Source organism: Pituophis catenifer, unplaced genomic scaffold (assembly GCF_029215685.1).
Source record: "Pituophis catenifer annectens isolate HBS135680 unplaced genomic scaffold, rPitCat1.0.hap2 SCAF_4, whole genome shotgun sequence".
NCBI classification, from domain to species: domain Eukaryota; kingdom Metazoa; phylum Chordata; class Lepidosauria; order Squamata; family Colubridae; genus Pituophis; species Pituophis catenifer.
In genome coordinates, this window is record NW_027256884.1 from 73275590 (window position 1) to 73289281 (window position 13692).

Below are 13692 nucleotides of genomic sequence, written 5' to 3' on the forward strand. Positions count from 1 at the left end.
ATGGGTCTGTCTCGGTTTTCGAGGTGGGCGGGGGCGAGGGCTTCCCGCGTGTTCCTCTGCCCCCGGCGCGCAGAGAGCTCGCTGGCAGCCGGCAGAGCAGCCGCGGCGGTGCCACGAGTAGTAGGAGCAGCGGCGGCGGCAGCTTAAGAGCCTGGCAGCCAGACGAGCGCAGAGGCGGCAGCCGCTTGGCAGCCGGGCTCAAGGTACAGCTTCGGAGCGAATCGCACGGGCAGGGCTGGAGCGGATGCTGCGAAAGCTTGCGACGCGGTTCTTTCTTTCTTTCTTTCTTTCTTTCTTTCTTTCTTTCTTTCTTTCTTTCTTTCTTTCTTTCTTTCTTTCTTTCTTTCTTTCTTTCTTTCTTTCTTTCTTTCTTTCTTTCTTTCTTTCTTTCTTTCTTTCTTTCTTTCTTCCTTCCTTCCTTCCTTCCTTCCTTCCTTCCTTCCTTCCTTCCTTCCTTTTCTTGCGTGCTTTCTTGCCTGCCTGCCTGCCTTCCTTTCTCTCTTTCCCTTTCTCTTTTAAGTCCATACGAAAAACCGATTTGCGAGTGTGAGCGTAGATTCTCGTTTGTACACCCCAGATCCCATCCCATACATTTTTACTGGGACTTTTGTTGCTTGGACAGTAGATGTTTGGAGAGAATTCCCAATTCTTCCCAAAGATTTAACAGGCTATATTTACTCTCAGTTTATACATCTCATTCTTTATTTTTTAATTAACTTGGAACTCTGACCACAGAAAAGCAGGGGAAGCTTTCTGTTGCCTCAACTGCATTAGCTTTGTCTCGGTGGAAAGTCCAGCGCACCAATTTCTGAAGTGATCTGGGTACGCCTTTAACGGGGAAAATTTCAATGCACTTTTCTTTCTCTGCAGGTGCAAACTGCCATCTTCAAAAAGGAATGCTTCTGCCGACATCCTTCTAATTGGTGTTTGCCCCCCACCAAACTCAAATCATGGTGATCATGTCAGATTATACAGCCGTTCCCACCTCAAGCCAAAGCCACCAAAAGCCTCTTCGGGTTGGATTTTATGATATTGAGAGGACCTTGGGAAAAGGCAATTTTGCTGTGGTCAAACTTGCCAGGCACAGAGTAACCAAAACGCAGGTGGGTGTGAGATTGTACTGCCTTGCCTCATAGAGAAAATTAATCATGATACATTGGGAGACGGTACTCAGTGGAATTAATCAATTTTCCAAATGTACAATAAACCAATTTACACTGACAGGAACTCCCTGTGGTAGACAGTAACGAACAGAATATAGTTTAAGTACTAGGTAATAGCAAATTATTCCACACTTCAAATAGTTCCCCAAATGAATATAAAGTAGAATGACACTAAATCATAGAGACGTCTTTTGTGGCGTTGATTTCACAGTTATTGCTGGCTTAATTATAAATATTGTTATCCTACTATTTATTTATTTCTAAATGATTGCTACTTTTTAGAATAAGAGTTATGCATTTGGGGCTAACTTTTTTTGAAGAAATCAAATGGGTGTAACTGAGTATACATGCTTACAATCTTTGTTCATTTATATTTGAATATTTGATAATACGGTAACATTTGGAAAATGCTGAAATTATACTTTGAATCTGGATTGCACAAAGCATAGAATATCAAGAAGTAGATATCATATTGACTGGGCAGTAATTAAAATATTTTAGATGTTGCATTATTTTAATTTTCACATGTATTGTATATTGTCTTCCTTAAAATATGCTTAAGAAGGAGTTTATGTAATTTTATAGTTTTAGTTTTCCTATGTTTTCACAACTTTTGTGCTAGTATTACTTGCACGCAACATAACATTTTATGAGTGCTCTGAGTTTTTTTTTTTGTTTAAACCTTAGGTTGCAATAAAAATTATAGACAAAACACGGTTAGATTCAAGCAATCTGGAAAAAATCTATAGAGAAGTTCAGATAATGAAGCTATTGAATCACCCCCACATAATCAAACTGTATCAGGTAAGAAATGATTTCAGATTACTGCCTGCCTGTTAGATATATTTCGGGCTTTATGAATGTAATGATCTTAATAATATTTAATTCCATTACAAGATGGACGTATTATTTCAGATCAAAACATGTTAAATAGTTTAAATTAGAATGCTTCCAGAATGCTGACACACTGAGATTTAATTCTTTTTGTTTTTAAGTATACTTGATATTTATAAAAAATATTTTGTTTATAGTATATGGAAAATTTTAAGAGAAAACTTCAAAATTCGGTTCATATATCTTTTTATGTTCACAGTTTAAAGTACAAATTGAATCTGGATATACTTCAAGCATATATATTTTAGATCAGGCTGCCACTTAGAAGTTTCCTTAAAATCTTATTTAAAAAAAAGAAAAAAGAAAAAAGAAAAGCCAGAATGGAATGCTATGCAATTTCCATCTAGTTCACCCTGATTTGCAGTTGTTACATTCTATAAAAAAAGAGAGCAAATTGGTATATTATGCAGATAATGAATTGTAATCCTCTGAATAAACAGAATTGATCATATGTGAACTACATATTTTTAACATTACTGTTTGATAGAAATACCTACATGCTATTAGAACAATCTGTCTAATAAAGAGGAAAATATGTTTAAAATATTTCTGAAACATACAACAGAACCAATTTTCTGTATAGCGTGCAAATACCTATCATAAACTTGCCAATAAACATCTTGCTTTTTAGGGAATAAACGAGTAGCTTAAGAAATACAAAAATGATAAGCAAAAAGGCATTTATATAGAGAATTTATTTTTAAAAAAGGCTTTGCCATTGCAATATTTGTGAATTTCTGCTATCTATGGTCAGTCTACACGGCAATATAATATGGTTGAGTTTATTTTGATTTTACTTCCATAGAAAAATAAATCTTTCAGGAGGTTTAAAATAATTAAATGCATTGTATTAATTGGCTATTTGAATAAACAAACGAAATGATTTGGGGAGCTTTGTTGGAACTCCCAATTTACATGTTTCATAGCTGTTGCTATTGTGCTTGATGCTTCTCTTTGATGGAATTCGAGCAATAGGAATTAGGTGAAATGCCACTTTGGGGGTGGAAGGATGGTGTTGACATGATTTTAACAGCACTGTCTAATTTTAATCCAGCTGGCCTTTTTCCCAGAACTTTTTAAATGCCTTATTCCTTCCTATCTCTCTCCCCTCCAATAAAATACACCTATGTTTTTATTATGTGTAGGATGCAAGTGCTTTTTCGTGCCTTTGATATTTAAGCTTCATTAGACAATGTTAGAATTTATAGCTCTTGAAATTTTACACAGAGACGCGTACATACACTCATTCATTCATCCATCCATCCATTCATCTCCCTGATATTTTTATGGATATGAGATACAAGTCAACATCTCCATATTAAAATGTTCCAATTATCCTTGAAGGAATTTCCTTTGACAAATTCCAATAAATAAATATAAATAAACAAACAAACAACTAAATAGCTTGTTTGTTCCTTAATGTATATTTCAAATTTATTTGTCATCTGTTTTTTCCAAGTCAGATGATGAATTGTATTAAGTGGAGTTAAATATATGTCTTATCATTATATATGTTTTGGTAAATATTAATTAACACAAGAAATTAATATCATTTAATGAGGAATTAGATGCCAATCAGATGTCTGCATGCAAAGATTGGCTTCAGGCAGGGAAAATTAGGTTTTCCTGTAGATCTTCTCTGTAAGTCTTCTCTGTAGATTAAATACTGGTAAACAAGGAAATGCATGTGTTGTGCTATTATAAATGTGTTTTATCTTCAAAGGCATATTCAGGATTTCAGAAGTTTACATCTTTGATATGTTGTTTTTCTGTCTCATATTCATCAGGTTATGGAAACAAAAGATATGCTTTACATTGTAACCGAATTTGCAAAGAATGGTGAAATGTTTGGTAAGTTCTCATGGCATATTAGTACATTATTAACACCTACTTGCTTTTTATCCATCATTTAAATAACAGGGTCTCCACCATTCTGAATTAGACTGGAGTGGCAGACAGATAGAGAATTACAGAAAGAAAGGCAAGCCAGCAAAAATCCTGCCCCTTTTCTCTACTTATGGAAACTTCTGCTATATCATAGACTCTTCATCAACTGAAGAGTCATAATTAGTTACAAATCTCTGGCCATCATGGAATGGTTTATACTTCACACTAAAAAAGCAAATAGAGTATATGTTGACTTACTACTTTGTGCGAACCAACCCTATGTCTGCTGTAGATTGAGCTGTCCAGTAGTAATATATAACTTAAGTAGCTGAAGTGCAGCTAAGCACTATTGCTGAGCACATTGTAAGCCGCCCTGAGTCTCCGGAGAAGGGCGGCATATAAATCAAATTAAAAAAAAAAAAAAAGTAAGGAGGTTTATTTGTAGATGTTTTTAAGAGGTTATTGAAGCTGATATTAACATGAAGACATTTCTGCCCTTTTAATCATGTTTGACAGATCACTTAACTACACATGGGCACCTGAATGAACATGAAGCTCGGAAGAAATTCTGGCAGATACTTTCAGCTGTGGAGTATTGTCATAGCCATCACATAGTACACAGGGACCTCAAAACGGAGAATCTTCTCTTAGATGCTAACATGAATATCAAGCTTGCAGGTGAGAATGCCGTCACTGCAAAACATTTCATGTTTTCCAATTCTTTTCTCATTAGAAGTTTATTATATGCTTCTGAAAGAGACACAGCCTTGAAATCTACATTTGAAAATCAATAAAATGGATGTGGTGGTCTTTGATAATTGCCAGAATAGATACAAATACATTTACTTATTCATATATTATTAATAATAGAGACTGATGTTTTATTCATCTTCCTTTCTAGACTTTGGATTTGGAAACTTCTACAAATCTGGTGAACCTCTGTCGACCTGGTGTGGAAGCCCACCTTATGCAGCTCCAGAAGTTTTTGAAGGAAAGGAATATGAAGGCCCGTATCTTGATATATGGGTAAGCTGTAAATCCCATATTACCCACCTGGTAAGATACCAAAAGAATGATATAGTGTACTTCATTGACAATATATATTATTATGTTGTTGACAGAGCCTTGGTGTGGTGCTGTATGTCCTTGTCTGTGGTTCTCTCCCATTTGATGGACCCAATTTACCATCTTTAAGACAAAGGGTGCTAGAAGGACGATTCCGTATTCCCTATTTCATGTCCCAAGGTAGGATTTATATTTCTTTTAACTTTAACACTTTCTTGTTTTATATTTTAATGTTTTTAAACATTTTGAACATACCATTATTTATGTGGTATTTTAGCATTTTGAATGAAAGCTTTCTCTAGCTCTGTATGGAAAATATAGTGTTCTTTTTCTACATTCAAAAGCATTCAAAATGTAAATGCTACATAATAAGATTTTTCTTTAAGAGAAAAAGGTCATAATATACAATATATTTTTAGAATTTATTTTAATCTTTCAATCACTGATTATTTTGTCTGTAGCTGAATTGTTATCCATTGACTAGTACTTAAATAAGCTTCTTGTGAAATTAGTACAACAGAACCCTTCAAGTTATGCTTATAAAATTTTAAAAACAACTGAAATTCCCTAAGATTTTGTAAAGGAAGTGGGAAATAACTATGGAGATAGATTAGTCTTGCTTTTTTTGGGAATAAGGAGATTTGAACACTAATTTAACTTTTAAGTTACCCCTTTGCCTTTTATTTTTATATTCAAATGTTACTGTTCTTGTCTTCTAAATAAAACACCAGATTGTGAAATGCTTATTCGACGGATGTTGGTTGTGGATCCTACAAAACGAATTACAATTGCTCAAATAAAGCAGCACAAGTGGATGCAGGCCAACCCATCTCTTCAGCAGCAGCACTCTTTGCCCTTCTCCATGCAGAACTACAACTCCAACCTGGGAGATTATAATGAACAGGTCCTCGGGATCATGCAGACTCTTGGCATTGACAGACAAAGAACGATTGAGGTGAGTTTTGACACCTTACTCTGAAAAGCCACTGTCTCTCTTGGACCATATGAGGTGTGCCCTTTAGGAAAGTGGCACATGTTTGCTTATCAACTATCAGCACATTGCTAAAAATGCATTCCTGTGTAGCTCATATAATTTTACATTTGTTTGGAGATTCTAGACAGGAATGCTTTTCAAATGCTCAAGCTGGCATGAAATTTAAAATTTGAAATCATAGAATGTTTGGTTCTGAGAATCCCATTTTTTTTCCATTCCTGAAGAAGCTCACATAATCCCTAAATTTGCCTTTATAACAATGGCTAAACCTTACTCTTTGAAGTATAACTTCTAGCCAGTAATTTTAAATATCTTATTTTGTGATAAACTGGTGGGGTTAGAGGGGGCAGAGTGCATGTGTGTGGGGTTGTCTTTCTATCAGATAGAAGTTTCTGGGATTAGTGAATAGATGGCTATTCCTTTTTAAAATGTATCTGTGCACTATAATTAGTTTCTGTCTCCATTTCCTGTAGTCTTTACAAAACAGCAGCTACAATCATTTTGCTGCAATTTACTACCTTCTTCTGGAGCGCCTCAGGGAGTACCGTAGCAATCAATTGTCGCATCGCTCAGTAAGCAGTCGCCAGCAAAGACCAAGAAGTTCAGACTTCAGCAACCTTGAGGTAAGGTCATATATAATCATTTTAGGTCAGCTAAGTTAAGTCAGCTGAATTCCCCATGCAGGGTTTTTTCCTCCCTCCTTCTCATTTTAGAGCTGAACCATAGTTTAGAGTGACAGAAGGAGGCATCTCCCTCATCGTTTTTTGTTTAATCTTGTGACCAAAGGGCATATTTCAGCAGTTCTGGAATAAAGCATATTTCATTGCAGGTTAAAATCAAAGTTTGAATTCTGATAAATAAATTAGAATAAATCATGTAAGTGTTAAACCATTTGCTGTAGGAAATCTTGTGCATTCAGCATCAGCCTGCAGAGCTGTCAGAGTTAGCTGGCATTGTACTTAATGTTTTACTCTCCGGTTTATTTTTCTGAAATTCAAAAACTAAACTCAGGATATGTATTTATTAAAGGACAAATGAATTAGTTATGCACATTTTGTGGGAGCTTCATCACTGGAAGCTTTCAAGAAGAGACTGGACTACCATTTGTCAGAAATGGTGTAGGGTCTCCTGTTTAGGGGGAGAGGTCCATTCCTATTCTGTTAATCTGTTATCTGTTATTTATCTAGATTGTGCAGAAGGTCAAACGAAAATGTAGTTGATCATTGCTTGGTTTTGAATCTCTTTAGTTGACCCAGGATAAAATTGCCAGTGAGAACTTGAGATCATCTCTGCTATACCATCAGTCTCCGAACCTGATTCAGTCCCCTTTGCAGGCAGATATGGATTGCGACCTGAACACCCCATTACAGGTTGGTGCTCTTAGCATTCTGACTTAATAGTTGATTGGAGGCTCTCAGGTGAAACAGGAATCCTAGAACCAAAGAGGCTTAAGGCTTAAGTTTAAAGATCTATCTTTTACTTTTACCCTCCAATGTCAATCTGTACGTTATCACATATGTCTTCTTGGAAAAAAAATTATAGAGGCACAAACAACACTGCCCAAAGTTGCTTTTTGTGAGATGGGTGGCCATATAAACCTGATAGATAGATTAAATAAATAAAGGCACTGTATTATTCCTTTTATTGTTTTACTTTTCAGCCATTGTTTTTTCCTATGGATCCGAACTTCAACACCCTTTTCAGGAATCGTTCCATCTCTCCAAACAGCCTCCTGGAAACTACAATCAGTGAGGAAGTAAGGCAGGACAAGGAACTGGAGGATGAAATCAGAGCTTTCAATCCAATTGGTTTCCCCATCAACACAAGTCGAAGACACACATTGGCTGGAGTAACAACCCATTTTTATCAGCATTCTCCACCATGTAAGTGCTGTGAAGATGGGATGCAGAATAAATATTTAAAAGAGTACTCTCCCTCCCTCTCTCTCTCTCTCTCTCTCTCTCTCTCTCTCTCTCTCTCTCTCTCTCCCTCTCCCTCTCCCTCTCCCTCTCCCTCTCCCTCTCTCCCTCTCTCTCCCTCTCCCCCCCCCCCAAACTACTGGAGCAGGATATTTTGGGCACTAATATTGTGATCCAGATGCTTTAGCAATAAAATTGTCCCACAATCTTACTCTGTAGTTAAAGTTACATTGAATTGAGTTTCATATTGTTTGACCTCAGCTATAGTACTGCCTAGGGTTTTTGTTAAGAGTAGATCTTTTGTAAATAGAAAAGGTTCATTTTATATGCAATACTCTTGTTATTTTCTGTATCAATTTCACAAATGTTCCCTTCTGCCTGTTTTTTTTCAATATAGGTATAGTCATTTCCTCTTCTGCAAGCCCTACAGAAGGAACCAGTTCGGACAGCTGTCTCCCTTCGTCAGCAAATGATGGCTCTGAAATGCTGAGCAACTGTTTGGAAAATCAAATGAACCTTGGTCACCCAACCACAGCTAGAGTTACATCATCATTCCTGACTTCCCATTCAGATACCCCAGTATTGCAAACTCAGGGCTGCAGGGGTGGTACTTCTCTGTTGCCTGTCAGTTTCCAAGAAGGAAGGAGAGCTTCTGATACCTCATTAACTCAAGGTAATCTTTCCTTGTACACACATAATCCAGAGCCACTAAATATTCTTTAGCTCTACAGTAGAAGTTTTAGACATTTGCCTAAACATGGTCTACTATACACCATGTTATATGCCTATTTGAAATTGTGGCCATGCTGGTATTTATAAAGAGACCTGCAAGTTATTTATACTCACACAAAAAGAACATACATACATATGAGACAGAGGAATGTGTGCGTGGGAATGTATGTGATGAAATCAGATGATAATCTGTGGCTGTCGTTCAGGGTTGCCTAAGGTGGGAAAGGAGGGATATAACCTTGAAGATAGCTGTTGCTTAAGGCAGGCATTATTTATTAGATCATGTGTTTTTCTGTTGCTCTATAGGCTTGAAGGCATTTAGGCAGCAGCTCCGAAAGAATACTAGAGCCAAAGGTTTTCTCGGACTGAATAAAATCAAAGGCCTTGCTCGCCAGGTGTGCCAGTCCTCCTCTGTTCGGATAGCACGGAATGGCCTGGGCCCTTTCCAGCATTCTCAGCAGAATACCTGCATATACAGCAGTGGGGGAAATGGTAGCAGCAGCAGCAGTAGCAGCAGCGGAAGTGGCAGAGAGAGCAGGAACTTACTTGAAGAGGTGCTCCAGCAGCAAAGGTGAGCATGTAGCCTCTGTCATGAGAAACGCTCCTTAGACTGCAGCCTTTGCAACCATAGTAATATGTATTGACCTTGGGCTCTCTTTGAAATCAAATGCATGGTTTATTTATTTTTTTTACTTTATAAAGATTCTGGAGAGGTTTATTGACTTCTGCATCACTTTGAAATAAAGTGCTCAGGTTTAAACATATTTTAATGATATCAAGTTATTGGGTCCTCAGTGCTTCTGTTATTATTAGCTGGATTTATTTGGAAAAAAATTGTTTTATGATTTAAAAGATTTTTAAAAGATAAAAGAAAGATTTTTGTGCTCTTCATTGTTTTTCCGTGACATTAAAATAAAACTATTCTCAACTCTGTGCCCTTGGGAACATATGCTGATCAGATCAGTAATGCTGGCCAATCATTTGCAGATTAGGCCTTTTTTGTATTACCTATATGTCCGTGAGCTTAACATGCATTGACACATCCATATATTTTGTATGGCTACGACATACATATTTTTGCTGCTGTAAGCTGCAAGAGCCTAGAGAATGGACTGGATCAGCATGATACCTGTCCCTTACTTTGCATAAGGTTGGAATGTTTTGTGGGGCTAGAATAATTTAAGGAAAGTTGCTGCACTCTTAACCCCAACAGAGTTAGAAGAATGGCAATAGTGGGTGAGAGCAACATTAGAAACTTAGGACAAGTGGGTAACCTCTTTGCTTTCTCTTTCTTCTGTTCAGAATGCTCCAGCTACAGCATCACCAACCAACCTGTCACCAGCCTTCTCAGTCGCACAACATAGAGCTCGCTTTACATAACACTCGGTTTCTTCAGCCTCACCTCTTTGGAGTTGCTGTCTCTCCAGTAACTTCAGCTGCTCACCTTCTCGATACCCATCTACATATTAGTAGCAGTGTATCTCCAGTTGCCTCTATGTTTTCTCAACCAAGTCATTTTACTGTGCAGCCTCTGAGCTATGACACAGTTACTTTACAGCATGGGGACTGTGAAATGGAGGATCTTACTTCAAACCAGATGGGGAAATTTGTCTTAGTCAAATGAGATTTTTCTTCTGTTTTCTTGATCATCATCTTCAGGAGAGAGCAGTTCTATTACTAAAACCTACAAATGAGAGATTTTATTTTGCTAAGTGAATATCAGAAGCAATAACATGTTTGAAATATGTGAAGAGGCCATTCATTTGAAGAAGCTCATGTCTATAAAACTGAAAAAGCAATACTTAGGTCCTTTGGCTTCAATATTCTTGCACTGAACAAATATAATGAGAAAACCTTTTTGTTTAGTAGAAACTAATGAGTCGGGGGGGCAAGGGGAAAATAATGGTTTTCTGGTACTGTATTAAAGTCAGATCTGCTGTTATATAAGAGTAAATGGTTGTTTCTGGTTCTGTTGTAACAGGAAAAGCCTTTTCAAAGAAGTGATTAGTGTTATGGTATTCCAATTCACTTCACTTGTTTATGGATTTGTGAAGATGATTACCTCTTATAAAAACTATCACGAAAACTCACAGTAGCATTATGCATTGTAGAAATATAATGCTCAAAGCATCTCCACTTTTTATGTTCATGCTAATAAAACCAACACTTTTCAGTTTTTCTTCCCTACTCAGATGATCATAGCTTGATAAAACTGTGAACATTTTGCTTAGTAACTCTCCTGTAGAAGCTAAAAAAAATTTGTAATTACGAGAAACAGTTAACATTATAAGCAACACTGAGGATTTTGTTCTGAGACTACAAACTGTTTTTCTGTCTTTGTTTCTCTTTAGCAAGAGAAACTTAAGAATATATTATGTATTGGCTTGGAATTGCTCATAACAGTGCTTTAGGAAATATTAGGGTGAAATAGCAAGAGCTGTTGGGGTGGAAAATATATAAACAGAAGTTTTGTATCGTTTTCCTTCTCAAGCCATGACTCACTTTGAGGGTGTGTGCTGGGCATAATGTTTTATAATGCTGTACACATTTATTGCTGCTACAAATGAAATTTTTATCCATTTCCTTTCAGGGTCCAAACTGAACTGGCTTGTTGGGAAAAAGTGCAATATTTTAAAAATAAAACAGTTATTTTGGCAGTTGAAAGAATAAGAAAGCACAACAGTGATTTTTGAACAAATTAGTTACAATGGGAAGAACAGCACAACTTTGGGGTTTTGTTGCTTTGTATCTGAACAGATTGGTTTTTCTAAAAAAAAAACTAGATTTTTTAATGTGTAGTTTAATATGGTCTGTTGTGTGCACACATAACAGGAATTGGAAATCATGACACACTACGAGATAGCCTTTTGAATAAGCTCTTTTTTTTTGGTTCATGACGTATTGTCTCTTACCATATGGTGGCTTCTGTCTACATTGGTGGAAGCCAGGCATAGTTTGGCACAGAAAGGGAAGATGGTGGCCATCCTCCGTCAGTGGGTAGAGGAGGATGAAGAAGTAGGTTAGGAGCAGGTGAGCATGTGGTGAGCCATCTGGGCTCCGAGTTACGATTTGGATGCCAAAACTAGTTCATCCTGTCTACTTCTTTAAGGACCCATCTCTCTAAAAATAACTTGGGTGTCTTCAAGTTGCTGCTGCTTTGTGCAGCCTGCAGTGTTATATATGTAAAAAAAGAATATATAATATATATATAAATATATATATATATATTAAACAAATAAACCAAAGATTGTCTGGCAGATGGGAAGAGGGGACAGGTAAGATGATATATGTTCAGTGACTTTGTCTGTGACTCTTGAGTTTCATTCATTCATGTATAGTGTCTGCACGTCTGGGACCTTGGGTTACTGTTTCTGCTGCTGCTGCTGCCTCTTTGTTTTGTAAGATCTTCAAGGTGAAGCTAAATTACTTCGTGTAATCTCTGACTGGTGCCTTTCAGCAAAAAAAAAAAAAAAAAAAAAGTAAGATAAAATAGTTTCTGTGCAAAGTGGCAGGGTAGATGGTTTTGAAGGGTGACTTCAACAAGGAAAACAAGGTCATGCCAAAGCAGCAGCATTGCCTTCATGTTCATAAAACAATTCCACGTGTTATTCCGAGAACAGTAGGCTTCTTTCTTTTGGATCTTTCTCTTTTATCTGCCGTGGATCAACAGGCCATAAAAACAATCTGTTTGTTCTAAGCAGTGACAAGCACTTTACTTCTAGAACCTCCTCTCCAAATGATAAAGAATATGCTTTCAATTCTTCGGAGATAGAAAAAGGTCATTTTCAACATTTCAGGGTTTGTGCATTGCTTCTTCTCCTTGTCATTCTTGACAGTACTGTTTGGCAGACTGCAATGCAATAGATTATTTAAAGACACTTATGTGATTGATTCAATTAAGATGTACAGTTTTTATTTTTTATCATGACTGAAATCATTTTGTTTCTTATGTTAAAATGAGAGATGTGCACCAACTAATTAGTTGTGTTTTATTTAATATTTAAATAAAAAGTTGTTTTAAAAAAATTTGTGATCAATGCTGCTTTTATTTTGAAAAATAATAAGTATGAATATATTTTTGGGATTCAAATCTGGACCTTGTTTCAGAATCGACGCTAGTGGATTAGGAAGAATAGGCCAATCCAGTGGTTTATCCTTAATCCAACAAGACCAAATGCCTGGGGATTTAATGGCCATTTGAAACTGGGGACTTTCCATCTTTAGTTCTATATTGGGTTACATTCTATATCAGAATGGTGTAAATTTGGGTTCCCTTGAACTCTCGGCTCTTGCTTGAAGAGGCGGTAGCACTGTGGATGCTTTTGTACAAATCCATGCTAAGTATGTTTCTTTCTGGATCAAGAGGCCATGCTCACAATCATTCATGCCTTGGTCAGTTTCTGCTTTGATTATTGTAATGAAGTCTATATGTGGGTGCCATTGCAGACTGTTCAGAACCTACAATTAGTTCAAAATGCAGCAGTGCGGGTAGTTACATGTATACAAATTTACTACATGAGCTGTAATGGTGCCTTATAGATTTCTGGGTACAATTTAAGGTGCTAATTATTATCTCTAAAACCATTCATAGCACAGGACCTTGCAGGACAATCTACATCAGATTGTTACTACCAATCTTACAAGATCTGACAAATTTGGCACCTTTGGAATGATTTTTGAGAAGATGAACTTGACTGGGGCTCAGTCTTGGTTATATCCTATTGTGTTTGGCAATTTTTGATCGATTATTTCTGTTCTGTATTTTAATTCTATGTTACCTACCCAAAATTGTATTCACATGCTGGGCAGTCATAGAAATCCAGTGAATACATTCTATATCAAATCATGCCTCAGAAACATCATTTATTATAAGAAATATTTGTCTCACTTTTTTCCAGAAGGCATTTAAATAAAGGACCTTTAATAAAGAAGTCCTTTTCATAAGCAAGACAATAACACACACACATATACACACTTTCTAGTATTATTAATTATATTTGAAGGAAAAAATGAAAAAGCTAACTAAGAAAATACGGAG

At 36.6% G+C, this 13692-nt stretch overlaps 1 protein-coding gene across 1 annotated transcript; it reads left to right on the forward strand.

Moving 5' to 3' along the window:
- The first annotated feature begins 120 nt into the window (after positions 1-120).
- On the forward strand, positions 121-12682 carry SIK1 (salt inducible kinase 1). Its single transcript, XM_070944257.1, has 14 exons — positions 121-203; positions 871-1103; positions 1851-1967; positions 3845-3908; positions 4461-4622; positions 4846-4970; positions 5066-5189; positions 5741-5964; positions 6477-6626; positions 7251-7373; positions 7664-7886; positions 8320-8595; positions 8961-9225; positions 9957-12682. The coding sequence occupies exons 2-14, from the start codon at positions 951-953 to the stop codon at positions 10276-10278; spliced, it is 2328 nt and encodes a 775-aa protein (XP_070800358.1). The 5' UTR covers positions 121-203; positions 871-950; the 3' UTR covers positions 10279-12682.
- Positions 12683-13692: the final 1010 nt, after the last annotated feature.

Excerpts from the sequence above, each read along its gene's own strand:
- SIK1 (XM_070944257.1), top strand. The coding sequence starts at position 951 with ATGGTGATCATGTCAGATTATACAGCCGTTCCCACCTCAAGCCAAAGC. Across the intron at positions 5,965-6,476 it reads ACAGACAAAGAACGATTGAG|TCTTTACAAAACAGCAGCTA; the intron begins GTGAGTTTTGAC and ends CATTTCCTGTAG. Across the intron at positions 7,887-8,319 it reads TTATCAGCATTCTCCACCAT|GTATAGTCATTTCCTCTTCT; the intron begins GTAAGTGCTGTG and ends TTTTCAATATAG.